Genomic DNA, 26,869 nt, shown 5'->3' on the forward strand with positions numbered 1-26,869 from the left:
TACTCAGTCAATTTAAATCTGATTCTAATTTGTTATATATTATTACTGTTGTTGTTATTATTGTTACACTTTAAAACCCTCTGGCTCTTATTTTTGCATAACACTGCAGGAAGAACTTAGAGTTTCTGTCTGTATGCTAGTTCACAGTATTTTTAATATGCTTCTCAATTGCATGCTCTGTGTGTGTGTGTGTGTGTTTGTGTGTGTGTCAACAACAGAGCAGCGATCATTCCCTGAAACGCGCTGCGCATGCAGACTATATTTCTCTCTTTAAATGCATCCTTTTGCGATTCACAACACTATTCTATGGCTTCCAGAGACTCTGAATATAATGCACGAGTCATACTGGCTAATTAATGATGCTTTTATGCTTCTTTAATGTCATACTGGATTATGACTATAATGACCATGACACAAAATAACACACAATACCAGAGATCTGGGAAACGTGCAAATGACCAAAAGATGATCACTTCACTTCTGGGGAAGTAAACTTTAATGTTTAACATAAACAATGCTTTTTTCTGGATCTTTCACAAACCAAAATGTTGGCAAACTCTGGATTTAAAAGAGGAAGGCGGATTTTGAATAGTCTCTGACGCATCCATTTTGTCAACAACTTTCCTGTGTTGTAAGTGACATCAAAGGAGTTCTGTTCTGTCTCAGTGGTACAGCATAATAACTGCGCCATCTAAGGGACTGTTGTTGAAGTTGAAAAATGTAAAATAATACACATTTTTGGCACATGAATAACAATAAAATATCGTGAGGAGAAATATTGCAATCCTATAACATATCGATTATTTTTCCACCACCTCTAATAACTATGATGGATTCTGAATGACTTTGACAATGTTTTTGCAGCTTAGATTCCATAAATGGCTTGGGTGGACTGGGGAGGAAGCTTTGCATTACAGTATGTCTAAATAGTAGTCTTTTATTTCAAAAGAGCAAGAAAAATACTCTTTGTCTTGATAATGCTACTTTAAGTGTAAAATAAATCTCAAAAAGCAGATAGTATGGTTGAAATTCTTGACTTCATAGAGTTACCTTAGTAGCTAGCAGGCGGGTGAGGTAGATCTCAGATACCATCTTGCTGCCTCGGTCTCCTTCCTTCTGGTCACCATGCTCATGGTTCTTCACCAGGTGCCAGACTTTAACTCCACTCTCCAGGTCCGGGGTGATCATGGGAGCACGAGACCGCAGGCTGTCTGGACTTCCTGTATACCGGAACGTCGAGTCTGCATAGAACGAGAAGGAAAGAGATAAAAAAAAAAAAGAGACAATTATGATATTCTTAGGGGGAGTTCAAACCTAACTTCCTCAAAGCAACAAACAGAACAGAACGCTGGTCTCGAGACACGTTTTTAAAAGTTCTAGTTCTTTTTAAACTGACACACCATCTAAAAAAAAATGTGGTACTCCTGCACAAGATACAAGACAGTAATATGTGGTGCAATGGTCAAAGATGTCAATCTAGAACATGTTTACATAGAAAAACTATTGAAAAACAGTGCATAGAGATGCAAATTCGTTGTGACCCTCACGCCACCATTCTTCCACACTGATGTTCTTTTGGATGAATAGAAAGAGCACGGCCCTCTCACATTTCATTTACTCTGCCTAACCCCATGTATCTTTTTCTCTCTCTCTAGAGGATTTACTCCGTTTTTATTTCTAGACGGAGTCAGATGAGTTGATGCTCTCTGGTCTCCTCTTAAAAGGCTTCATAATTGGCTCGTCCTGATTCATTGTGCTGCCAACATGCTTTAAACGTCTGTATCAGAGGACCTAATCAATGCAACTAAAGATTTCTAATGAGTTAAGCTCTCCCCCAACCTCCCCATCAATCTCATCTCATTCCTATCATGTTAAGTAATCAGTCTCTTGCTCATTTCTCCAATTAGATCTGTCAGGGTTTTATTTCGCAGGGCTGAGTGCTCTCTTGGGAGGCCAGATCGACTTTGCACAATGGTGGTATAATCTCCTGTATCCTATGTCTCTTTCTCTCTGTCCCTGTCACCTGGCTTCAAATGGCATGTGAACAGCAAAGGAAGGCAAACAGCTTCTGCTATTTTGAGACAGAAGTGTAATTTTGACAGATCGGAGTCACAATGGAGGACCCAGGAGAAATGGATTTGCGAGAGAATGTGTGTGTGCATGAGTGTGTGATGGTGGTGTTAACAGTAGGGGGTACAGGTAGAAGTAGATTGGAGATTCAATCCCCCTTAAACTACTGCATACTTAACAGCCTGTTTGGAAATTGCCACAGAGTTGGCATTGAATGATTACTACAAGAGTGTGTATGTGTGTGTATTCGTCTCCCACAAGGTGAAGGGCCTTTAACACTAGAGCTGATTATCACCAACTACCTCACAATATAATACACATTGCACTACATATGGAGTGAGATCAAAAAGCTGAAAAAACATATTGAAAATCCGGGATTCAAAATCTAATTTGAACCTTAAAATAAACATAAAAAAGCATACATCATTTGACATAAAAGGAATATTAAATATTTATGATTCTGCACTAGTATCAGAGCAATATCATGAGAAATAGAATCAAAATATATTGAAATATGATTGTATTGTGTGTGTGTGTATGTGAGTGTTGTGTTTTTGATGTTTGAGCCACTTTCCTCCAGCAATTAGAGGTACGTGAGCAATGTTATTTTGGGACAGGGGTGCTGGCATGCTAAATTGAGCTGAGCTGCTAAGTGTTGAGTATTAAATTTATATGAATCAATCAGTGGGTGTCTTGCCACAGCTGTGCCTGCTGTGCCATGCCATGATTGACAGGCACCAGTGTCCTGCCAGATGAGATGCTGCTTTTTATGCACCACACACAAGAGCAGGTTGCAAAAACAGGAAAAAGAAAAAAGAAAAGAAAAAGAGAGCCATCTCTTTTGTGCCATCTCATACCTATATAAGGATCATTCCTTAAAAAAAAAGAAACAAGCTTTTTGAAATAAAATAGATCAAAGTGTTAATGCAACCCTAAAAACTTTTAACTACCTAATTCGGGAGCACAAGATTAAGGCTAGTTGGTAAACGAAGAGTGCAGCTGACAAATCAAGATAGCTTTTCAGAAACGCCAAAGTAAACGCTGTGGTGTTGCTTACATCTATGGTTATTTGATTTTTCCCTTTTGAAGTGTTCCCTGAACTTTAAATGTCGTTATGTTTGTAAATGATAAGAGCAAATAATTGTGCTCTCTCATTAAAGACCCAATGGAATCAAAGCAGCATGGGCTTTTAGTCCATGTCACTTACCTTTGAAGTCATCTATATGCCAGTGTACTCCTAAAAGTTGACAAATAAACCTTTAGAACATCGGTTACTAAATAGTGGACACGGTCCAGGACCGGACCTCGCCATCGTTCCATCCGGCCCATAAGACATCTTGATATTTGCTGCCCCATCTCACCGTTTCTATACTTCAAGTGATCAGCGCGACAAAACAACATAGCTGTGTACAGCACAAGTGCTTGGGTGCAGATAGAACTGATCTTTCAGCGCTGTATCCTCAAATACTTTTCTCTTTAACAGAACACGCTTCATTGATACCCTTTTGTGCCCTGCGTGCAGAGTTGCAGACGTGGTTATTTTAACAACAGTAGACCATAGCGGAGAAATACAGTGAGCAGCAATATAGATGGATACTGGCATCTTTCATAAAACACACTGCAGGAAACGAGAATGAAGCTAAATGAATTCAGCTTCATTTGTCTGAAATTAATCCGCCAGTTCAGCTAAACCAGGCTTGTGACAGCACAATGTGCTTCCAGAGCACCTTTAAACTATATAAAAAAAATTTGTCTAAAATTAGCTTTATTAATCAGCATGTTTCGAGCCTTTCACAAACAGATTATTTTTGTAAGATAGTCTGACTATTTAATTATAATTTATAATTTTTATAATTAATTTTTAATTTAATTAATTTTCTTTATTTATCACACATTATACATTTGCACATATACAGTGCAATTCTTCTTTTTCACATATCCCAGCTAGGCTGGGGTCAGAGTTCAGGGTCAGCCCTGATACAGCGCCCCTGGAGCAGATAGGGTCAAGGGCCTTGCTCAAGGGCCCAACAGTGGCATCTTGGCGGTGCTGGGGCTTGAACCCCTGACCTTCTGATCAGTAACCCAGAACCTTAACTGCTGAGCTACCACTGCCCCTAGTTTTTGCATATCCCAGCCAAGCTGGGGTCAGAGCGCAGGGTCAGCCATGATACGGTGCCCCTGGAGCAGATGGGGTCAAGGGCCTTGCTCAAGGGCCCAACAGTGGCATCGTGGCAGTGTTGGGGCTTGAACCCCTGACCATCTAGTCATTAACCCAAAGTCTTAACCGCCAAGCCACCACTGCCCCTAAGAAGGCCTATTTATAGGCCTTCTTAACTTTAGCTAATAGTATTTTTTCTTTTTTTTTCTTTTCACCCCTTTTTCTCCCCAATTTGGAATGCCCATTTCCCAATATGCTCTAAATTCTCTTGTTGGCGTAGTGACTTGCCTCAATCTGGGTGGTGGAGGACGAATCTCAGTTGCCTCCGTGTCTGAGACCGTCAATCCGCGCATCTTATCACGTGGCTTGTTGAGCGTGTTATCGCGGAGACAGTGCGTGTGGAGGCTTCATGCTATTCTCCGCGAGATCCACGCACAACTCACCACGCACCCCACCGAGAGTGAGAACCACATTATAGCGACCATGAGGAGGTTACCCCATGTGACTCTACCCTCCCTAGCAACCAGGCCAATTTGGTTGCTTAGAAGACCTGGCTGGAGTCACTCAGCACGCCCTGGATTCGAACTTGCGACTCCAGGGGTGGTAGTTACTCGCTGGGCTACCCAAGCCCCCAGCTAACAGTATTTTTAAGCTTAACTATTGTGCTGTACATTGTTTGCTGTTGGTAGATTTTTCATTTTAAGGAAAATATAAAAATGGTCCATTCAGTCTTTTACATTTTTTAAATTTTCTCTCAGGAGATACCCCTGAACCCCCCAAAATGTATTTCCTTAATATGCTCCTTGAGTATCTAAAAATATTCAAAATAACTGTGTCTGCAACTCTGCACGCAGCCCACGAAAAGGTATGAAGTGTGTTCTGTAAAAGACAAAAGTATTCGAGGATACAGCGCTGAAAGATCAGTGCTATCTGTGCCCAAGCGATTGCGCTGTACACAGCTCCGTTGTTTTGTCGCGCTGATCATTTGAAGTATAGAAATGGTGAGATGGGGCAGCAAATGTCAAGATGTCTCGTGGGCCAGATGGAACAAGCCGAGGTCCGAACCTGAACCGCGGTCCGCTATTTGGTGACTGCTGTCCTAATCCTTGCCCAGTTTTAAAGAGACTGTTTTGACTTTGATGGGGTTTTTTTGTTTTCTTCTTTTACAAAATACTATTACTGCCAACTTGGAAATGTACAATTAGGCCTACTATTTCAAAAAAAACTGCACTACTTACAGGTATGTCATTTCATAACTATACTGACCACTAACACCATGTAAGTTATTGTCTGGACCTTGCTGGGAAGGAAATCTAGAGACTGGACCACTTGGAACTTTAATTGAATACCTCTGCTTTAGAAGATATGGCTTTAAAAATGTTGTCTTTCTCTCTTGGGAAAATGGATAAAAATATTGATGATTCATCTTGCGCTACACAGATATATGTCCAATCAAATGCTCTCTAGTGTGAGAATGTCCTGCCCCCTAAAACCACCTGCAAACGATTAGCAAGTAGCAAGTCATGGTTTATGGCTATAACATAACTAAAGCCTATTGGCCATTTTAAAAAAAATAAAGGACGAGCTCTTCAAAACATCCCACCCCAACTTTCAGTTTTAATTGGAAATACGTCAACACAGGAAAGAAAACTAAATTCACTAGGTGATTTCATATGCAAAAAAGTATCAAGGTATCCTCAAGCTATTATGAGCAAAATAATGTAATGTGACAATATGAAAGGGACTTTCCCACCGCAAGGTAAGTCCAAGGCAGCTATATTCTATGTAAACAAGTGGCATAAAAATACAGCTCCTATCTACCTGAATGGGGAAGGACCAAAAACTCTAAAAGGGTTGGTCAAGATTATGAACAAAAAACATCAACATTTCAAATCAGCAGTAAAATCTGACAACAACGGTATCATAATTTGTCCTTCTTAAGCTCAGATCCTGCTAAAAAAAAGCTATTTTTCCAACTTGTCTAGTTTGTGCATGCACGTTCTGTATAAAAAGGTGATTGGCTATTTTACCTGTGAGGCGGGATTTCCTTTTCAATACTCGCCATATTGGGTGTTCCAATTTCTCTCATTCATTTTAAAACAAGTGGTCCGATGCTCAATTTTATTGCAGGCACTGGTATTTGGCTGTTTGTCATTTGGATTTTTTGCGCACATGTGAAGAATCATTAGCGGTGCGTTATTAGCAATCAGTGAGTGGCCTGCAGCTCATTGTGATGGAAAACGAGAAGGGGCCAGATGGGGAGCCCTGTGGCACTTCCTAAAACAAGGCTATGGGGAAGCAGCTAATGTGTCCATTACAGGTGGCATCAAAACTCAGCGGAGAATCAACATTATTGAGCTTCACGCTAAACGCTAACACCTCTCTCTCTTCATCTTACACTCTCTGGCAAGCTCTCTCGCCCTCTCTATTTTTCTCTCATTCTCTAGCACCCGCGAGGCTCCCTTGGGCATCCCGCGGGCTGCAAAGCAAAAATGCAGTGCACGGCTCATGCACACATGGTAAACACAGTCATAAGGACCAACATTTAAAGCTACAGAGCTCTTCAGACATGGTTTATAGAAGTGGTTCTGAACTAGAAGGTAGCAACTCAAAAATGGGTCTCAGGTGTGTTTTGATAGGTCGCAGACAAGCAAACGAAACAATGCTAAATGCAAATAATAAAATGCAACTTACCATATAATCATGAATAATTAGTTATTTATCAAAACAAATAGGTTTAGCAACTTCTAAACTAGAGGAGAAAATGGTCATATTATAGGAAATTTCCGGGTTCAATACAAGTTAAGATCAATCAACAGCATTTGTAGCATAATATTGATTACCACAAAGATTTATTTCAACTCGTCCCTGCTTTTCTTTAAAAAAAGCAAAAATATGGGTTACAGTGAGACACTTACAATGGAAATGAATGGGGGGCCAATTTATTATGTTAAAATACTCACTGTTTCAAAAGTTTAGCCACAAGACGTAAACAATATGCATGTTAACATGATTTTAGTGTGATCAAATCACTTACTAACCTTTTCTGTGTAAAGTTGTAGCCAATTTTACATCTCCGTTGCCATGACAATGTAATGTCAACAAAACCAAAAATCCTACGACTGTAAAAATGACAATTTAAACAACTTTACAGCTCAAATAATACACAAGTTTTAACAGAAGAATTAATGTGCTTTTATAAAATTATAAGCTTCACATTTCTGCCTTTAAACCCTCCAAAAATTCACTTGCTTTGTAAGTGCCTCACTGTAACCCCCATTTTTGCTTTTTTTTAAAGAAAAGTACGTGTCAAAATAAATTTTTGTTGTAATCAACATTATACCACAAATGCAGTCGATTGAGCTTATCTTGTATTGAACCCAGAACGTTCCTTGATTTTATGAAATTTTTGCTCAATAAACAATTTTGGTACCGTGTTGTGATTCCACTTAATGTCCAATTTAAAATCCAAGCAGTTAGAACCACCGTTTTATATCACAGATTCCTATATTGTGAAACAATGAAATTGTCAGACAGATACTCACCATATCGACTTATTGAAGTCCTGGAGATGCTTGTGGGTGGAATGTTGTAGGAGGATGTCTGCTTAGGTACCAAAGCAACCACACAGCGGTCTGATACCTGTATAAAACAAACATTGTCAAGTCTCTTTCCTTTTCTCATAATAGTTACTTCAAAGTTCTTGGAAAAAAAGCGATATTTAAATGCTTCAAAAAGATCTGTTCTGGTTATAAATGTATAAGGTGTGTTCACACTGTGTTCTTGGATCAAACGCACATTAAATCCTTTACTTGAGTAAACGCACCACAGAAAGATTCACCAATCACACTCTACATAGAAAAGGAAATATGATTAGAGAAGAAGCCCATATTTGCATATGACAGCACATGAGATTTCCTTCACTGGGACTTATGTCACTCTTCAGTACTTAAAGGGAGTAATGATTGATGGAGTAGAGCCGATAAACGGAGGGAGGTGCACTGAAATATGAAATGTAAAAGCATCATTCACTGACTATATCTTGGGCACTCAAGACAGAGATTCAGCACTAAGCTCAAACAGCCCTGTTGAAAAACAGCAGTCTCACAGCTGGTCTTCGGCTGGTCTATCTGGTCTTCCAGTCTGGCTAAGCTGGTCTTCATCTGGTCTAGCTTTCCTCCAAGCCTGTCCAAGTTGGTCTTAAGCTGGTCTTGCTGGTCTTCAAGGCTGGTCAAGCTGGTCTTTAGATGGTTTAGCTAGTCTACCAAACTGGCCAAGCCGGTCTTCAGCTGGTCTCCCAGCCACTCAGCCTGGCTATACTGGTATTCAGCTGGTTTAGCTGGCTAGCAAGCTGGCCTCCCAACCTGACCAGATGACAAGTGCCCAAAACCCTTATATAACCAGCAAACCAGACCAGCCTGATAATTTTTCCCAACAGAGAGGGCAGATAGCTTAGAGAGGATTCAAATAAAAAAAAATCTAATACAAAGGCAGGTCAACAGATAAAAGGTTGACAGGTGAGCGGCTGTAATGACTGAGTAATTTAGAGATGGGAAAGAGAAACGCTACAAGGAAAGATGAGGTGATGGAGTCTATACAGTAGGGTGAAACTCTCCATTTCTTTCGGTGTGCTCCATGAGCTCTTTCTGATCTTCTGTATTAAAGTGAACTGTCAAAAACTTCAGAGGAAATGAGGTCTGCTCTCACACAGATAACCAACTCAACCTCAATTCTGCACATGAAAGCAACTTCCTGAAAGGAACGCCGTAACCTCAGCTACCTGGCAAAACCAATGCTGCTTGTTATATTATCTGCCTTTGAGGCATTTGTCTCTATGTTTAACTGTAACCCAAAGAATCAAGTGAATGTGCTGGAGTAGAATAATTTGTGGTGCTAAGTAACACATACCTGCGGTTAAGGATTTGAACAAACCCCTAACCCTCAACTTTGGTGCAGGACAGATAAACAGTTTGTGCTATGGACAAGAATGATACCTCAAATCATGCGGCTTGTTAAGTAGAGGTGTGTTATCACTTTTCTAAGCAATCACACATTTGATTTTTACCTATAGCAAACAATAAAACAGGCATATCCCATAGAATTACTTTCAAGAAGAGACCCAAGCCATATCTAAGGACCAGTATATCATAGAGACTTGGGGGTAGGCTCTTTTGACTTGGGCCAGTAAGCAGCCACCCAGAACATCATAGCAACTGCATAGCAATGCACTGGCAACCACCCACAACACCCTAGTATTGTGCTAGTTAGTTTTTCATGGGCCAGTCTAATATCTCATGGCTACCTCATAATTCATTACGGGGCTTGAACCCACAACCTTTTGGTTACCAGCCCATTAGTCAGCCAATAAGTAAGAAAACAAATCATATACTGTATGATTATGATAAGGACTGTATCAGGAGGTCAACAAACTCAGTAAGCAGAAGAACTAGGTCAAGTTCTTCAGTCAAAGACCTCTCTTGTCAAAAGAAGGCATCAACTTTTGAGTCCATTTCAAGATAAAAAAAATAAAAAACCTCTCTGTCCTCCATAAAAGAGTCTATATGTACCCGGTGAGCTCTTATGAAGGCTGAGGGTAGTCAGGAGTCTTCTTTCACCTCTCTGCACTCTCAGTGCTGATGATGATGTTACTTTAGCCCCTGTACACCCCCATAAGCTGCAGCCCTATTAGTGCAGGTTTCCCCTAAGCCGACCCTCACTGCAGACCGGCTAATAACCTGACTGGAGAGACACTTGAAAGAGTGCAGGACTGTAGAGAAATCATTTGAGATGTCACTGGGCTCCTCACTCTCACAAACATCTTTTTTCACAGTCTACTTCCGTTGCTGCTCACTCTTCCAAGATCCTGTTTTTTTCCCGACTTCCACCTGTGACAGGTGCGTGGCACCAGGAAGGTCCTATTACCGCCCCATAACATTGTGAGTTTTAATTCCTATTGCTTCGTCAGTCATTCTCTACACTGTATGGTGGTGTTCAAATGCTGAAAGGGTTAAGGAAGGGCCTTTCCAAGGAGAGTATGGAGGTAAAGTAGGAAGGCAAAGGCACATCTAAATCCAGTTTTTGTGTCACATCTACTAAGATGCCTTCATATGCTTGGTTTTCTAAAACAGTATAGATTAGGTTTCAAGCTCAGCCTAACTTTCTCTTTCCTTTGCTCTCTTCCTGACAACAAATATTTAATTAGTTCTGTTCTGAAACCTAGTGAGCTGCATAAGTAGGCAGCATTTAAGGCATTTTAGGTGCACTCCCAACCTGAAGGCTGTTCCAAAACCAAAAAGGCACTCAACTTAACTATGCTGCCTCCTAAGATACCTTCTTTTGGCTGCATTCTAAGGCTATATTGCATGTATCCTGAATGAATTGCGGAGAGCTTTGTGAAGAAGTAATCCAAAATGGCGGACGAATCAAGAGAAATATTGATTATAAGTATTGTAAACATTTAATTCAATACTGAAAAATCAATAAAAATAGTTTAGTGTGACTAAAACTGATTATGTTACTCAATATTTGTCTGTGCTATGTAATTTATGCTTACTAGAGTATTGTGCTGCTAAGTTATCAAAATGCTAACAGAAAAGTCTCCCATATGATCCTTGCTATTTGTGTGGCTCAAATCGGTCACTTATGAGGTTCTATGACAAGAAGACAGCTACCAATGTAGGTAGTTGGCAACAAGGCAGCTCACTAGGTTTTGGAACCAATATTTTTGCTCACATCTACTCTTCTCTCATACATGCACTTTCTTCTCTCACAGCGGATCTATGTTGTGGAGGTGGAACCCATATGAAGCCTGAATGATGGAGGGTAGATGCATTCGCCCTTGAGGGATAATCCTTAGTCAGTCAGGCAGGCAGGCGGGCCATCAGTGGGTGTGAGAGCGATAAGGGGTGAGCTCTCCTCATGATAACGTTTGTATCAAACAGACAGCTGACCCCTTTTCCCAGTGTATATCTGATGCCCCTGCCTGCACTCTATCTGATGCTGATCTGTAAGCTAACAAGTCTTTAACTCAGACACCACATCTAGGAGTTAGAGAAAGATGCAGTGATGTGTCCAGCCCTTCTGCTTCTTCTTTAAAATATGACAGGCTCAGTCATGCTAATATGATCAGCGTAAAATACGAGAGCCTTTGGCACATAAAAAAATGTGGCAGTGTGACAGCCGTTTAAAGTCAACATACAATCAAAATGTACACTTTTTACATTCTTTGTGTATGTTTCTGGCCTTATTTTGCACAATTCATCAGTGAACATTAATCCAAAGGAAAAGAAAAGTTCTTCATAATCTTTCATTAAAATGTAATAACTTGCTTCACCTCTGAAACAGCATTCCTTTTCGGCTGACCTCACCAATTCCTTGTATTTTTCAGTCCTATCCTTCAAAACACCCAGCTCCATTGTGGTATGGAACAGCCACTGTTTTCTATTAATAATTCTTATGAATTAATACCAATCAATACCTGTCCTACATTTTTTCATTATCCTGTTTCACTTAGAAATACATCACATAATGGAAGTAAAATCTGTTGTGAATAGTGTTTCTTATTAACTTTGTTAGATTCATGAATGAAAGCATCCTAATAAAGATTATACGTGATAAATGCATTGCGGAACATTTTTTCCCCTTAATGTTAAGCTTGTGATTACCATGGTAATAACCACATCAAATAGTTTTAAACAGTATATGATTAACTGGTATGTCTGTATGTCTTATTTGTCATCTGACATTGATTATATAAACAGGGGTGCAAGTCAGATTGTAAGTCCTGGAGCACTGTCAACAGAAAAGATGACTTAGCCCCTGGCAGTGATCTATACCAAACGTGTTATACAATGATATACTGGCCACACATTTTCTATTGGAGTCAACAAAGAGTCTAAAAAACATAACTCTAATACAGCCTTATTATACAGGGCTTCACTTAAAGTGGTTTAAACATTTAAATTCCTGTCGACAATTACTCACCCTAAAGTTGCTAAAACATACAAAATTATTTTTTATTATAATTTTGTAAAAAAATTTTATGGAATACAAAAAGTTTCTACAGAATGTCCAGGTTGATCTTTTCCACACAATAATAGTGGATAATGACTATAGCTGTCAAGCTCCAAAAAGGACAAGAAAGTACTACGAATGTAGCCTATGAAAACATTTTTATTTTTGGGTGAACTATCCTGGGATAGTTCACCCAAAAATGAAAATTCTCTCATTATTTACTCACCCTCATGATATCCCAGGTGTGTATGACTATTCTTTCTTCACCAGAACACATTTGAAGAAAAATAGAAAAATATCTTAGCTCAGTAGGTCCTTAAAATGCAAGTGAATGGAGATTTCTCTTTTGAAGCTCCAAAAATCACAGACAGTCAGCATATATGTCATCCATACGACACCAGCTGTTAAATTCATGTCTTCTAAAGCGATAAAGTAAATATATAGTTTTGCACATTCTATTAAATTATTTCCTTAACCCTTACACTAAATGCATCAGTTTGAGGTGTGATTCTACCGTGACATTCCCAATAAGACATAAAAAGATAATAAACATGTTCAGTGTATGTCTGCCTCTGTTTTTATGAATTGTTTATAGCTATCTCTCATGGTGTTTAAAGCTTTTGCATTGGAAATTTAAGGATGACTTTGGCCCCTCAGGGACACACCACCAGTCTGTACTCTGTAATGGCATTCAACCTACGCAAGGTCAAGAGACTCACTGATTTCGAGAGTGCATGAGTGAGAAAGAAAGGTAGGAAAGTAGAGATATCTGACTGAGGGAAACTTTTTTATGGCTAGTACGTTAATCAGCCTGTGCAATCAAAAGCAATCAGTGAAGAACACAGTGACCAGGGCTTATGAAGCCACAGTACGACTCACTAAAAGGACAAAGTTGTTGATTATTTCTTTAAATACTCTGTTATTTTAATGAGGAATGGCTGAGATTATCCTATCTACAGTATTTCAAGAGAAATGTGCCTTTATGGAGGAGTGATTTATTTTAATGCAGTGTTGTCTAGATTCTCTTGCACCCGGTTTACTATACTCTTTCTCACATTTTCTCTCTTCTTCCTCCCTAAACTGTCTATGCATTATTTCTCTGGTTTGAATTCAATAGGGCTGTGCGATATGTAAAAAATATTTTAGCGACAATTGCCTTAAAAAATATCGTGATATCCGATTACATCGTCAACCCACCTGCCGAGGGTCGGTGAATTTTTTTGCTTTATTGATTTTGCTTTAAAAATGTAGACATTTCTAAATTCAAACTGCACTTTAAACTAAACTAAAAAAGCAATAAAATAACAAAGTGATCAAAAAATCTTATTTAACCACCTCCCAAAATTCAAACATTTACTGTCTCCAATGACCCCATTTGCCATCACGCAAGCATCCGTCAAAGACACCAGATGGAAAATTACTAATACCCTACAGATTAAGAACTAAAGACAATTATAAATGTAAAGACAATGATAATCAAAATAAATAAGCCTAATAAATTCCCTTGTGTTCCCAAAATAATGCTGCCAAATGTGTGTTCTTATCGAATTTGTGTTTGTATTGTGTTTTGGTAATACAGTTAATGGTGCCAAAAGAAAAGAAAATAATAAAAAAAATTTGGTTCAAGGTGAACGTGTCTTGCATTACTTTATGATTTATTCACTTTCTCCTTTTTTTTTTAACACAAAGATATATATTACTGAACCTGCAAAGTTGCATTCACAATCAAATCACTTTATTGTCACACAGCCATATACACAAGTGCAATGGTGTGTGAAATTCTTGGAAAAAATGCATGCAATGCATGCTAACCACATGGAAATAAAGTGAACTAAAGTCACAGCACCTCCTGAGATGATCAGAGATCATTTGCAGCATTCTCATAGACTACAGTATTTTTGCAAACAGTTTTCAGATGAATGAAACAGAGATTCCATCCCTTGCATTCAAAAGAACAAAATCGTCACTTTCAGGGAAATTGTAGCGACTGTGTGACTCTATTATTTATAAAAAACTTGCGGTTTAGGACGCGCAGACAAAACACTTTAATAACTCGTTTCATGACTGTAAATGACAGCGCATCGCACAGTTCTGGCAGCACTGTGTGTGTTCGTTCCTCCATCATGACTTTGTTATCAATAAACCTGCTCTTCTTGAAAAAGTGCAAGTTTGTGTATAACTTATTTGCTCTGCAAACTCTATGCAGGCTTTGGATGTTTAGGACACCGGTATTTCAGAATGACCAGGGCAAAAATTCAGTAGCGATGATTGGTCCGCTGGTTTGTCCAGTTATGAATTTATTATTCAGTCACATGATTTTTTGATATGCATCTTGTATTCCTGTTAAATTCAATAGGAGTTTATTCGGTAAATGTGTTTCCATCATAGTTTATGCACATTTCTTCTTATCGAATAAAAAATGTATCCACCTCAAGCAAGCATATACATTTTTCATGTGCATTTTGGAGATTTTATTTGCATTTTATGTTTCCGTCCAGCAGGTTTTATGTGATATCTTAAAATGCACATAAAAATTGTTGATGGAAACAAAGCTATTGATGGCTTTTCTTTTGTCTGTTCTTAAAAAAATAATTAAGTGTATTTCTTCAAGCGCATGTCTTTGTGACTAACAGCATTTCTTGTCATGTGTCGCTCCGAGACGTCTTGCAGCAGGTCACCCACCTGTTGCTCATAGATGAGCAAAATTACCCGCGCATGAAATACATTTGGACGAGGAGCTCACGAACTGGATTCAGCCTCATCGCATTTGGTGGGTGGCGGGTGCTAGTTTCACACCCTGGTCACTGTTTAATATATTTGGCGACTTCTCTGGTTTTACCATTTCCCGATATTGTCGATCATGTCTGTTTGGAATCGGCATTTGGATCTTTGTAAGACATCATAGATATACGATAACATCATACTATCGCCCAGCCCTTGTATTCAATGATTCAGAGTTAGTATGGTGTATAGATTTTAAACAACTCCATAAGCAAGACACCTTGGACTCTATTTTTGTAAGCACCGCAGCACTATGCGCAAAGACAGTGCGTTACGTCTTATCCAATTTTTGTGAGAGCGCTAATTCTAAGAGCAGTGTAAAGCACAAGTGGGCATGGGTGGGAGTGTTTGCGCTATCTGTGGGTGTATGCACATAAACGGTGGATGTACTGATTGTCAGTGAAGTGGCACAAAGTGTAATTTGCTATTTTCCTGAGAAAAAGATCATTGCGCTCAGACATTTTCAAAACAACATCTGTTTTCAGCGCAAAGTATAAATGTAAGAACTGAATTTAGAGTCTGGAGATTCCACCAGCAGGTGGTAATACAGTTCATGTCCAAACTCTGAGAATATTGTGTAACATCAAATTATGTCCCTGACAATCGCTGTTTTATGAAACAAAACATTTACTAGATTTGTGTTAAACAATCTATAGGTCATTAGTTTATGTATTAATTATTATTATTATTATTATTATTATTTCTATGTTTACAATTATATTTATGATCTAATTTGTATTAGTATTTTTCCACCTGTTGTTGTACAGTGATTTTTAAGTCACAGCAAAAGGGGCCCGTGGAAGGAGTTGGAGAGGATAAAATGTTTGAATTTGGTATGATATTTTATGAAATATTTTTGGTGTAATTTTTTTGAGTTTGAATAAATAACAATAACTGTAGTAACTATGGTATTTTGGTGGAACCATATGGTTACCATGGTAAATTTTTGTAAGGAGTATGAGGAACTGAAATGACAGTGGGACTAAAGGCTACTTTATACTTACTAGGCGAACAGGCTTCGCTTAGTTTGCCTACAGATGATAACGAAATGCAGTGATGTTTTTGTTCTGCCAATGTGTTTGTTTTGTGATATTTCTCCTGTTCGCGCACCTCTCTGAAATTCTTGTCCTAGGAGAACTCGGCTGGTCGAAGAGCGTTGATGATTGGTTAAAACTAATCATGAGTGTGGTTTGGACATGACGTTTTTATTTACAAGTTGTTACCTAGGTTACTGTCTTTAAAATGAATAATTTTGAAGCCCGTCCCTCAGAGATTGTGCAGATGTATACTTTTTTATATGATTCGCAGCACAAACTCCAAAAAAGTCAGTGTGGCCATGACAAATACTTGGAGAGATACTGGAGTTTTTATGAACTCAGTTCAAATAACTTGTCGACAAAAGTGGAAGGGGCTCTGTGACAAGTTTAATAAAACAAAGAAGTGATACAGCGCTAAAAGCGGTGATCAACAGAGAGAAACACCTGTATTCTCTCTCTCTCTCTCTCTCTCTCTTTCTCTTTATGTCTGTCTCTTCCTCACAACATGACAGCACATATGATGTGCTCTTAATTATGTGTGTGTGTTTGCCCTATGGCATCTTATCTGGACATAAAAAAAGAGGTGTCAAATTTTTGCTCTCTCTCCATCTCCTGTCCTGATCTGACTGTCTCTGCAGGGTTTGAAGTAAAGACAAGTTAAAGATTGTAGTTAATGCACTGAAGGTAAAGGACAAGTACTCTCTCTCTCTCTCTCTCTCTCTCTCTCTCTCACACACACACACATACACACACACACACACACACACACACACACACACAGTAAATATGCACAAGCACTTTCCCAGCTACACACTTAAAATTTCTCCCAGAAATCTTCCAGCTCAGCTCAATAATTGTCCTCTATTATATTGTCCAGTATGGTGTGAGTCAGACAGAAAGAGCCTGTCTCCCAAGGGCCAAACAATCACAGCGCTGTTTTTTGTTTTGTTTTTTGTCTTTTACTTAAATGTTGCACATATTTGTCTTTTGTGGTGTTTTGTCCTTGCATTTTGTTACATGCATTTTATATATATATATATATATATATATATATATATATATATATATATATATATATATATATATATATATATATATATATATAAAACTATTTTAATAATTATTAATATAATTAGGTAACACTTTGTTTGACTGTGTCTGTTACACATCTTACATGTTACTAAAAGTAATTACAAGGGGCAGTGGTAGCTCAGCGGTTAAGGCTCTGGGTTACTGATCAGAAGGTCAGGGGTTCAAGCCCCAGCACTACCAAGATGCCACTGTTGGGCCCTTGAGCAAGGCCCTTGACCCTATCTGCTCCAGGGGCACCATATCATGGCTGACCCTGCACTCTGACCCCAGCCTAGCTGGGATATGTGAAAAAAAAGAATTTCACTGTATATGTGCAAATGTGTGATGAATAAAGAAAATTATTATTATTATTATTACAATATAGTACGTATAACAATTTGTAAGTATAACAATTTGTATTTGCATGCAGCTGCACAAAATAGTTACACAGTATGTACATGTAGTTAAATAACAGTACAAAACATTAACAGACACTGTAAAATAAAGTGTGACCTATTATATTTATTATTTATGATCATATAATAATAATTAAAAAAGTAATTATTTGTAATTATAATTTATTTCCCCTGATGCTTTAAATGGCCCATATTTGACTTTTTTGTTTTTTTAAATACAACATTAATATTCCCCCCCGGGTCAATCAGGTCAATGTTAATCAAGTTTTCTTGCACCAAAAACTGTTGTAATTTAGTATTACATGACCATTTTCCATCCATTCTTTGACCATTAGTAAAGAGGCTGATTATGCTACTGTATCTTTAAGACTTCTATGTGTAAATGGCCTCTGTTATGAATGACTAATCTATGTGTACAGGCACATTTTACACTGTCATTTATCAAGGCAGGCCAAGTTGCTGAATACTGAATTGGAGTTGACATATAAGGCTTATAATGGTTCTGTAATTCTGACAAGATATGAATGCAGCATAAATATGATCAGTTTTGTGATGTCAATAAATGGACAGGGGAGGGAGCTTTGCATTGTGAATGTTAGAGTGTGCCTACACAGAAAATCAAACTCTTTTACATAAAAGAGCAGTAAAAATCCATGATATGTCCTCTTTAATGTCTACTTGCTTAGACAGAAGAGGGCACCATGACATTACATTTGAGTGTGTTCTCTTTCGTACCTGATAATGCATTAGAGTATTGAGCCTCTTCCAATCATTTTCAATCTTAGTAGTGATGTCTTCATCCTGCAAGACCACTCGGGCCATACGTCCCTGTCGCCACTCTGAAAAATCAAACATTTGCCATTAAAACACACACACTAAACCGCCCCCAGCTCAAAGCACATTGATTTGATCCAACGCTCTGAATGTGTCTTTTCAAATGGGTTGGATCTATGTGTGAGTGCATGGTAGGGTATAATTAAATGCTAAAGAGAAAGCATATAGCATATAGATAGCCTCAGAGAGAGTGATCATTGATTTTCTCCTCTGTTGAATGGGGTTTATTAGTTTACGTGGTTGCCAAATTCACAGATGATGCCTGCAAACCAACACCCAACATGCACATGCACGCACATACGCACGCGCACGCACGCGCGCACGCACGCGCGCACACACACACACACACACACACACGCAAAGCATTGCCAAAGCTACAGAAACAGAACATCATCATAGAGGAGATTGCTTTGGCCAAGGTGCTGGAAGGATGATTTGCACCGCTGATGGGGGGCTTTTGTGCAGTGTGTGTGTGCGCCAGAAATCACACACATGCATAATTTAAGGTATCTTTCACATCTGAAGCACAAATGGTGCAGGACGAAAAACTTTTGTTCTAATCCCTAACCACAAGTATTTGCAATAGTAATAGTAGTGCTTGCTAGGGCTGGGCGATATAGCCAAAAATACTATTACAATATTTTTTTCATATCGTTCGATATCGATATTTATCACGATATACATTCACATCTGCACATTGCACATTTTTTTTATTTTTTATTTCCAAGTTGCCAGAAGAAAAGTAGAAAAAAATAAAGAAATCCTAAACAGTCAAAATTACAAAACTGCACTGGGGGCCCAGAGACAGCCAAAGCAGTGAGGTTTGATGGATCTTCCAATTTTTTTTTCTTATTATATTTCATCAGTCGATTGCAGTAGGATATGAATGTTAAAATATCATCTGTTCATTTTGAAGCATAATGACAGCAGTCTAGTATTTGTTTGAATATTTTTAAATTCAAATGATATATTTTTTATATTTCTTTACATTCAGAAACCCAAGTAGGGGGGGCATAGACGCCCTTGTGACTGAGGAATGATACTGTATGGGGGTTCAGGAATATCCACTGAGAGAAGATTTTTAAAATGTAGAAGTCTGAATGGACCATTTTTATATTTTCTTTAAAGTGAGATAGACTGGGCTTCCTACTAGTAATTTTATTGTCTTTCCTTGTCATCCATGCCAGAGATGATGACATCGGATTAATTTTCACAAAATTAGAACAGAAATCTATTTGTTTATTATTAAAGGCTCGTAACATTAATAAAGCTACATTTAGAAGGAAAAACATTAAGGTCTAAAGGTGTATTGGAACCACGTTAACTTATGCGGCACCTCATGTCTATTCACATGCAGGGAAAGAGGCAACACGTGCGGAGAGGGACAGGGCATAAATGAAGCATGTTCGGTGTTAGAGAAAAATATTCAAGAATACAGAGCAGAAAGATCAGAGCTGGTGTACACAGCACTGTTGTTTTGTGATGATGAGAGGGTGCAACCGTCGACACGAAGTCTTGTGGGTCCGGACTCGGACAATGGTGATCGGCGTAGCCTAATCGCTAGCAAGGCAGCTAACAATAGCAACTTCACATGGTCTGAGAAACACAAACTGCTTGCGTTTTTAGTGACAGGCACCTGATCGTCTAGATATAGAACATTGGCTAAATATAAAAAAATTACTCAAATGCTAATAATTGATAATGTGGATTTTTTTTTTATCGTGATAAATATCGAGATCGTTTGATTGCTCAGCCCTAATGCTTACCTTAGCCTATATTTCATGATCCTAACAAATTCTGATGATTAAGTTCCATCTAACATTATGTCACCTTGAATAGTCAGTTTCACTCAGAAATGTCACATTACGGAAGATAAATGTGTGTTTCGTGTTGTTTTTCAATGACAAATCCCAGTGCATATAACCTCATCAATACACTCTACAATAAATAAAGACATATATAAAGGGGAGATTCTCTAAGAATGAATTGCCGCCAGTATAAAAACGGTTAATTTGCATGCACTGTCTGCACTGGTTTAGTGCCCGATTCACAAAAGGAATTAGCAAACCCTCCAAATCTGTGATGAACGCAATTTGCACGTTGCAATTGTGATCTTGTGGGTTGGTTCTGAGCGTTAGTCTTTTTAGCAAGTCAGTCCACTCAGCGGCCATCTTTGGAATGCTCTCGGGCTGGATGGGCAGTTATTTTTCTATAAAAACAAGCGGCATAAAAGTACAGCTGCTATCTACTTGAATGGGGAAAGACCGAAATCTCCAAAATGGTCAAGATTCCTAGCAAAGTACATATTTAAAATCATCAGTAAAATCTGACAACATTGGTATCATAAATTGTGCATCTTTAGCTGAAACCATGCTAAAAAACACGTAATAAAAAAAAAACTTCTGGTATAGCAAATGCACATGCGCGTTCTCAAGTTGATTGACAGCTGATATCTGGCTCTAAAAGGGTGTTGATTCTTTTACTTGTAAGGCAGAACTTCCTTTTCTACCTTCACTGACCACTGGGCTATCCAATTTCTCCCAATAATTTTAATAGAAGCAATGCTTTACTCAGGCGGTAATAGCGGAATGTGTATTGCGCCGGGCAAACAGTACAGAATTTGTGTATAATGCATAATCTATAATGAGCCTAATTTACATAGAAAGGAGGTGTTTTTGCATGGAAAGGAATGATAATGACTTAATTTAAGTGCTCAAGAGGCAGCGCTATTTTTGCGGTGATTGTGGCTGATTAAACTGGATTGCGGGTTGTTTGTGAATAAGACGTTATTGTGCTAAAATTCCACACACAAAAGTGGCACAACTTTAACAATGTTTAGGTATGTGTGTGAGTGTGTGTGTGTGTGTGTGTGTGTGTGTGTGTTTGTGAGACTTACCCAGATCCATGTCCACAGCTTTGGGTCTCTGTGAATAGGGCATGTTCTTATACACAGCATCAAGAATCTTCTCCTTGACTTGAGTGATTGTGTCACAATTCAGAACCTTCACAGGGATCTCTGGGCTGTTCTCATTCTCTGGGTTGACACAGTTTAAGATCTGGTGGCAAGAGGAAGAGAGTGGGTGAGGATGATGAAGATGACGAAGGCTAATTCAGGGGAGCACTGATGAAGTTGGGTTGTGGTTGGTAAAGCTGTAGGTGTGGAGCAGGGCTCTGGGAAAAGGTCATTTCCTAGCCAGAGAAATCTAATTTCACACCCTCCGCAGGACCCCAATCTCAGCCTTAGCAGGGTATTAGAGACTAATGAACACTAGCCTACCTAGACCAGACTGTCTGCTTTCAAACACACATGCACACACGATTGCAGTAATCGCACTGGTAGAGAGGAGAGCACTGATTAGCTTCTGTGTTTATTAGTGTGATTATGAGAGAATATGATGCTGACCAGTGTCTTGTAGTCAATCTGTTGTCTGATGAGTTTGTCTTCGCTGAGAGAGTATCGCGCCTCTCCTGTGATGGCGTCTATTGGGCCTTTTTCCATCTGCTGTTTGATAGCACAATAGAGCATGAAGAGAGGCTCACCTGCACACTCCTACAGACAGAGAGAGAAAAGGAGGTTGTTAGATTTAATATGGACAAAAACATATTATTATTATCATTACTTACTACATTGTCCAGTGACACAACTATATGACGTAGTAACAACAACTACGAAGATAATCTACTCTGGTTTTGCAAAACAAGTACAATTTAACCACAAGAACTAACATAGGAAAAGAGCAACCCAAATTTAGCCTTTTGAATACATTGCTATAAGGGATAGTAAAATGTTGAGTGGATGCGCACTTCAGAATCATTAAAGATGTAGTAGGTTATCTGGGTATTTCTTGCCTACAGTTTTATGAATACTAAGGATTCGGACACCCTACTCTATTGACATACTGCTTTTGGCACACTATATAATGGAGAAGTTTGCATTTGGATGCAGTCAGTATGTCATGTCCATTTATTGATTGATTTATTTGGTAAGTAGCCATGTAATACGGTCTGCCTTGTGGTTTTGATCACCCTGCCTGGATTTATTTAGCAATATTGGCCTGCTTAGTGTACATTATGCCTTATTTATTGCTTGTACTTCGGTATTGCCTGTTCACAGTGACTGCAGCACGATTATCTGAATGAGTTAGCACAAAAATACTGTGTTTGGTCAATTTACATGTCAGTCAGACTACTCTTTCTTGTCTAAATGGGCGGTACTTGGCCAGAATAAGCTACAGAATGGATTATGCAGATTGTAAAAAGTCTGGCTACATGAGACTAGACTAGACGAAAGGAACTGTTTCATTAAAAGAAAGACAAAGATGCAATTACCTTCAGAAACTTATGAAGCAGGAAAGCAAACCAGTTGGTTAGCATCTTCTCAGCTACAGACTCCGTCCTGAAACACACACAAACAAACACAAACCCTCTGTCAGCAGATGAAAAAATGACAGCTATCTTATGGCTACAAGGAATTCCAGAGTATCCTCTGACTTGGTTTTGAAGAGAAATAGAAAGCGAAGGAGACAGAGAGAGAAATGCCGCTAGGGAAGACTGTATTTGTTTCCTTCCCTGTCATTCACTCCAGTCCTCAGACTGTCTTTGTCCATTATAATTTTGTTTTGTGACCAACCCCCGTCTCTATCATTTTTCTTTCCTTTAAGGCAAGAGATGGATACAAACACAGACACAAACCCAAAAATGACTCACACGATTCAAAAAGTGTTCTCTACAATTGTGGGAAATGATTTGGGGGAAAAGAAAGAGCCGAGGGTTTGTTGAAGACTGAGCAGGTGAAAAGCAGAAGAGAGAGAGAGAGAGAGAGAGAGAGAGAGAGAGAGAGAGAGAGAGATAAGGGAGACAGTGAGGACGGGAGAAAGAGAGAACAAACAGCACCCCGGCAGGAGTGGTTAACGAGCATGAAAAATACATGAAAGGGTTATTCCCTGGTTCTGACGGCTGAGCACGCCTGTGGAATACCAATATCTCTGTCTACTTCTTCTCTCAAGCTCAGACACATTGCAAAACATTCTTCCTTTCACCCTGGAAAAATACTTTTCTCTCTCTCTTTGCGACGACAGGCATTATGTTCACTTATGGACATACTATATTAGCTCATGGAATTACAAACACACATAAGCATCATACGACGATGTAATACCGGTAGTGTATTTGTTGCCTAGTGAGACACAACGGCTGCAAAGTTACACACATCTACACACACGCACACTGTTTCACACGTTGCACTTGGCCACTATGGGTCTAGCGAGGTAGCACACTGGCAATTTACTCAAAACCACCGAGAGAAAATGACTCTCTTAATGCATGTGGAAATGGAAATAACTATGATTACACCTCGGAGGCAGCACGCAAACACAGAGTGTGGGAGAGTGTGTGTGTGTCTGTCTGTGTGTATGTACGCGTGTGTATTGTGTTTGCGACCACGTGGCGGAGATGATAAGGTGGGTCACACACTAGTCGGGTCACACGTGAGCACGAACGCTGATTGTAAAGATGTGATGAGCTCTGTTCACAAAGGTAGATGATTTGGAAGATGATAAACTGTAATCTCAGCATATACTCGTGACCATAATGCAACTTTCTCAAAGAATTAAAACTTCAGGTGTATGATGTTTTAAAGAGAAGAGTGGACTGATTGTCATACCAGAGATAGTCTATTAAGAAAGCAAGCCACTTGCTGTCCGAGACATTGCAACGCTTGACAAGATGACTGTAAGATAAGAAGTCTGCCTTTCAGTTGAAAGAGCCAATTGCCTTTTTGGCAACAGAATCGACTTGCTGTCAGCTAGATGAAGCGCAAAGAAATGGAAAAAAAAACTAGGTTCTCTAGTCAAGTTGTGATGAAACTTGTGATTAATTTGTGTTAAATTTGCAACAAACAAAACAAAATTAAACAAAAACCAAACAAATGAAAAACAAAACAGAAAGAAACAACTAATTTCATTTTGATGCCATCTTTAAAACAAATTTGTCATTAACTTGTGACAAATTTGCAGCAAACAAAACAAAACAAAAAGCTGGTGCACATGTTGGTGCAGCTATCATTATGAGAACTCTCCATAGACATAATTATTTTTATACTGTACGATCTATAGATTCTATCCCCTAACCCTACCCCTAAACCTAACCCTCACAAAAAACTTTTTTTTTTGACTGTGGAAAACTTTTTAAATTAAAAAACATAATTTAATGTTTTTTAAGCGATTTAAATTATGGGGACACTAAAAATGTCCTCATAAACCACATTTATAGCATAATACCCTTGTAATTACCAGTTTGTTACCTTAAAAAAAGTCCTCGTAAACCACTTAAACCTGCCCATACACACACACACACACACACAAATCTATCTTTACACCATCTTAAAAACAAATTTGTGTTTAATTTGTGGCAATTTTCTCAGCAAATAAAACAAAATGAAAATAAACACAAAACAAAACAAATAATGACCAGAATATTGCACTGTGCACACTCTGTAAGGTGTAGCTGTGTTTTGCAACATGCTAAATGGTTCAAGATGATTAAGGTGGTTGGACTACTGGCCCAGCTGGGCTGGAAGACCATCTTGGTCAGTTTTGTAAAATGAATGATTCCATTTTATTGGTCATTTGGCATATTTTCTTGATAGGGTTGCCAACTTTTCACCACAGGACGTTTGTGCATTTTGATGCTTCAATATGGAAAGTTTTGCCTGTCTAACCAGGGAGGGTTTCCCATTTAAGTGGGATAGATACAGGACAGTTGTCAATCCTAGTTCTTAAAACATAACTTTGGTGAACTTTTTGGGGACTTTTGAGGGATTTGAAGGATTTCTGCCTTTCCCCAATCAAGAAAATAAAAGCTGTACGGCTTGCTCACAGGGGTTCTAAATACAATTATTATTTAATTACTTATTTTTAAGCACAATACACAATCGTATTTTATCAAACTACACAATGATGACTCTAAAACATTATAGATATTACAGTTTCATTTTCTGTTAATGCATGATTTTCTGTAAAGCTGCTTTGAAACGGTGTGTGTCGTGAAAGGCGCTATACAAAAAAAAATGACTTGACTTGACTGTACTTGCATGATTAGAAAATAGCGACCAAGAGGGCCACAGAGTTGACTAGCTTTAAAAAAGTAACTGAGGGGTTATTAGCGCACTGAGAGGTTTTTAGTTAGTACATACAGGAGCTAAAGAGTCCATTAACATAAAGATGATGTGATTTGCAATATGCAGCATTTATTTTTATTTTTTTATTTTTTTGTGTTTGAGATATTCAGTCATTTGGGTAAATGCATTAGCAGATTGTAGATGCTAATTTTATATAAAAAACAACATTATGTTAAATAACAAGGCTGTCAAATTATGCTTATTTAATGGCACATTTTAGTGAATAAATCAATCTTCTTTTTTTTTAAACAGAAATAAAGAGAGAGAGATTAAATAAGAGGAGCAGAGAGCCAGGCTAATAGAAGGACTGATGCAAGATAGAGTGAAATAAAGGAAAGTCCTCATCTTTGTCACAAGTGTGTCTGTTTGTGTGATTCTTCTAAAGGATAAAGGGTATTTGAAAGCATGAGTGTGTATGCATCTGGAATTTATTCAGCAACATGTGTGGCTGTCAATAAAAAAACACCTTAATGTTTATATATTCTCTTTTAAGCTTGTCATCTTTTCTTTGTTTTCTACCTGAGGGACTTCAGAGTCAGGACTGAGCAAGGACTGGAGCAAGAACCTTAACACAAAGTGTGTATTTGTGCTTGATGTGTGCATTCATACGTGACATTCAATGAGTGTGTGTGTGAGTGATGGGCTCTAACACACACACACAAACACAATATTTGCGTGACAATGTGATTGATGCAGATTGCATCCGGCCTTGGAAGACTGTTCTGTTTCCTTTATCAGTCAATCAGGGATCAATGATGAATGGTGACAGATTCACATACACTATATTGCCAAAAATATTCGCTCATCTGCCTTTAGACGCATATGAATTTAAGTGACATCCCATTCTTAATCCATAGGGTTTAATATGACGTCGGCCCACCCTTTGCAGCTATAACAGCATCAACTCTTCTGGGAAGGCTTTCCACAAGGTTTAGGAGTATGTTTATGGGAATTTTTGACCATTCTTCCAGAAGCGCATTTGTGAGGTCAGACACTGATGTTGGACGAGAAGGCCTGGTTCGCAGTCTTTGCTCTAATTCATCCTAAAGGTGCTCTATCGGGTTGAGGTCAGGACTCTGTGCAGGCCAGTCAAGTTCTTCCACACCAAACTCGCTCATCCATGTCTTTATGGACCTTGCTTTGTGCACTGGTGCGCAGTCATGTTGGAACAGGAAGGGGCCATCCCCAAACTGTTCCCACAAAGTTGGGAGCATGGAATTGTCCAAAATCTCTTGGTATGCTGAAGCATTCAGAGTTCCTTTCACTGGAACTAAGGGGCCAAGCCCAGCTCCTGAAAAACAACCCCACACCA

General features: G+C 38.7%; 1 protein-coding gene across 1 annotated transcript in view; it reads right to left on the minus strand.

The window, feature by feature from the left end:
* The window catches only part of LOC127418658 (plexin-A2-like), a 312,630-nt gene that overhangs the window by 16,696 nt on the left and 269,065 nt on the right, over nt 1-26,869 (minus strand). Inside the window, exons 23-28 of the mRNA XM_051659328.1 lie at nt 22,710-22,776; nt 21,784-21,930; nt 21,277-21,436; nt 18,282-18,385; nt 7,774-7,870; nt 1,051-1,241 (exon numbers count right to left, since the gene is read on the minus strand). Coding sequence (XP_051515288.1) covers nt 1,051-1,241; nt 7,774-7,870; nt 18,282-18,385; nt 21,277-21,436; nt 21,784-21,930; nt 22,710-22,776 — 766 coding nt within the window. The remainder of the gene's footprint in view (nt 1-1,050; nt 1,242-7,773; nt 7,871-18,281; nt 18,386-21,276; nt 21,437-21,783; nt 21,931-22,709; nt 22,777-26,869) is intronic.

Source organism: Myxocyprinus asiaticus, chromosome 28 (assembly GCF_019703515.2).
Source record: "Myxocyprinus asiaticus isolate MX2 ecotype Aquarium Trade chromosome 28, UBuf_Myxa_2, whole genome shotgun sequence".
Classification (NCBI taxonomy): domain Eukaryota; kingdom Metazoa; phylum Chordata; class Actinopteri; order Cypriniformes; family Catostomidae; genus Myxocyprinus; species Myxocyprinus asiaticus.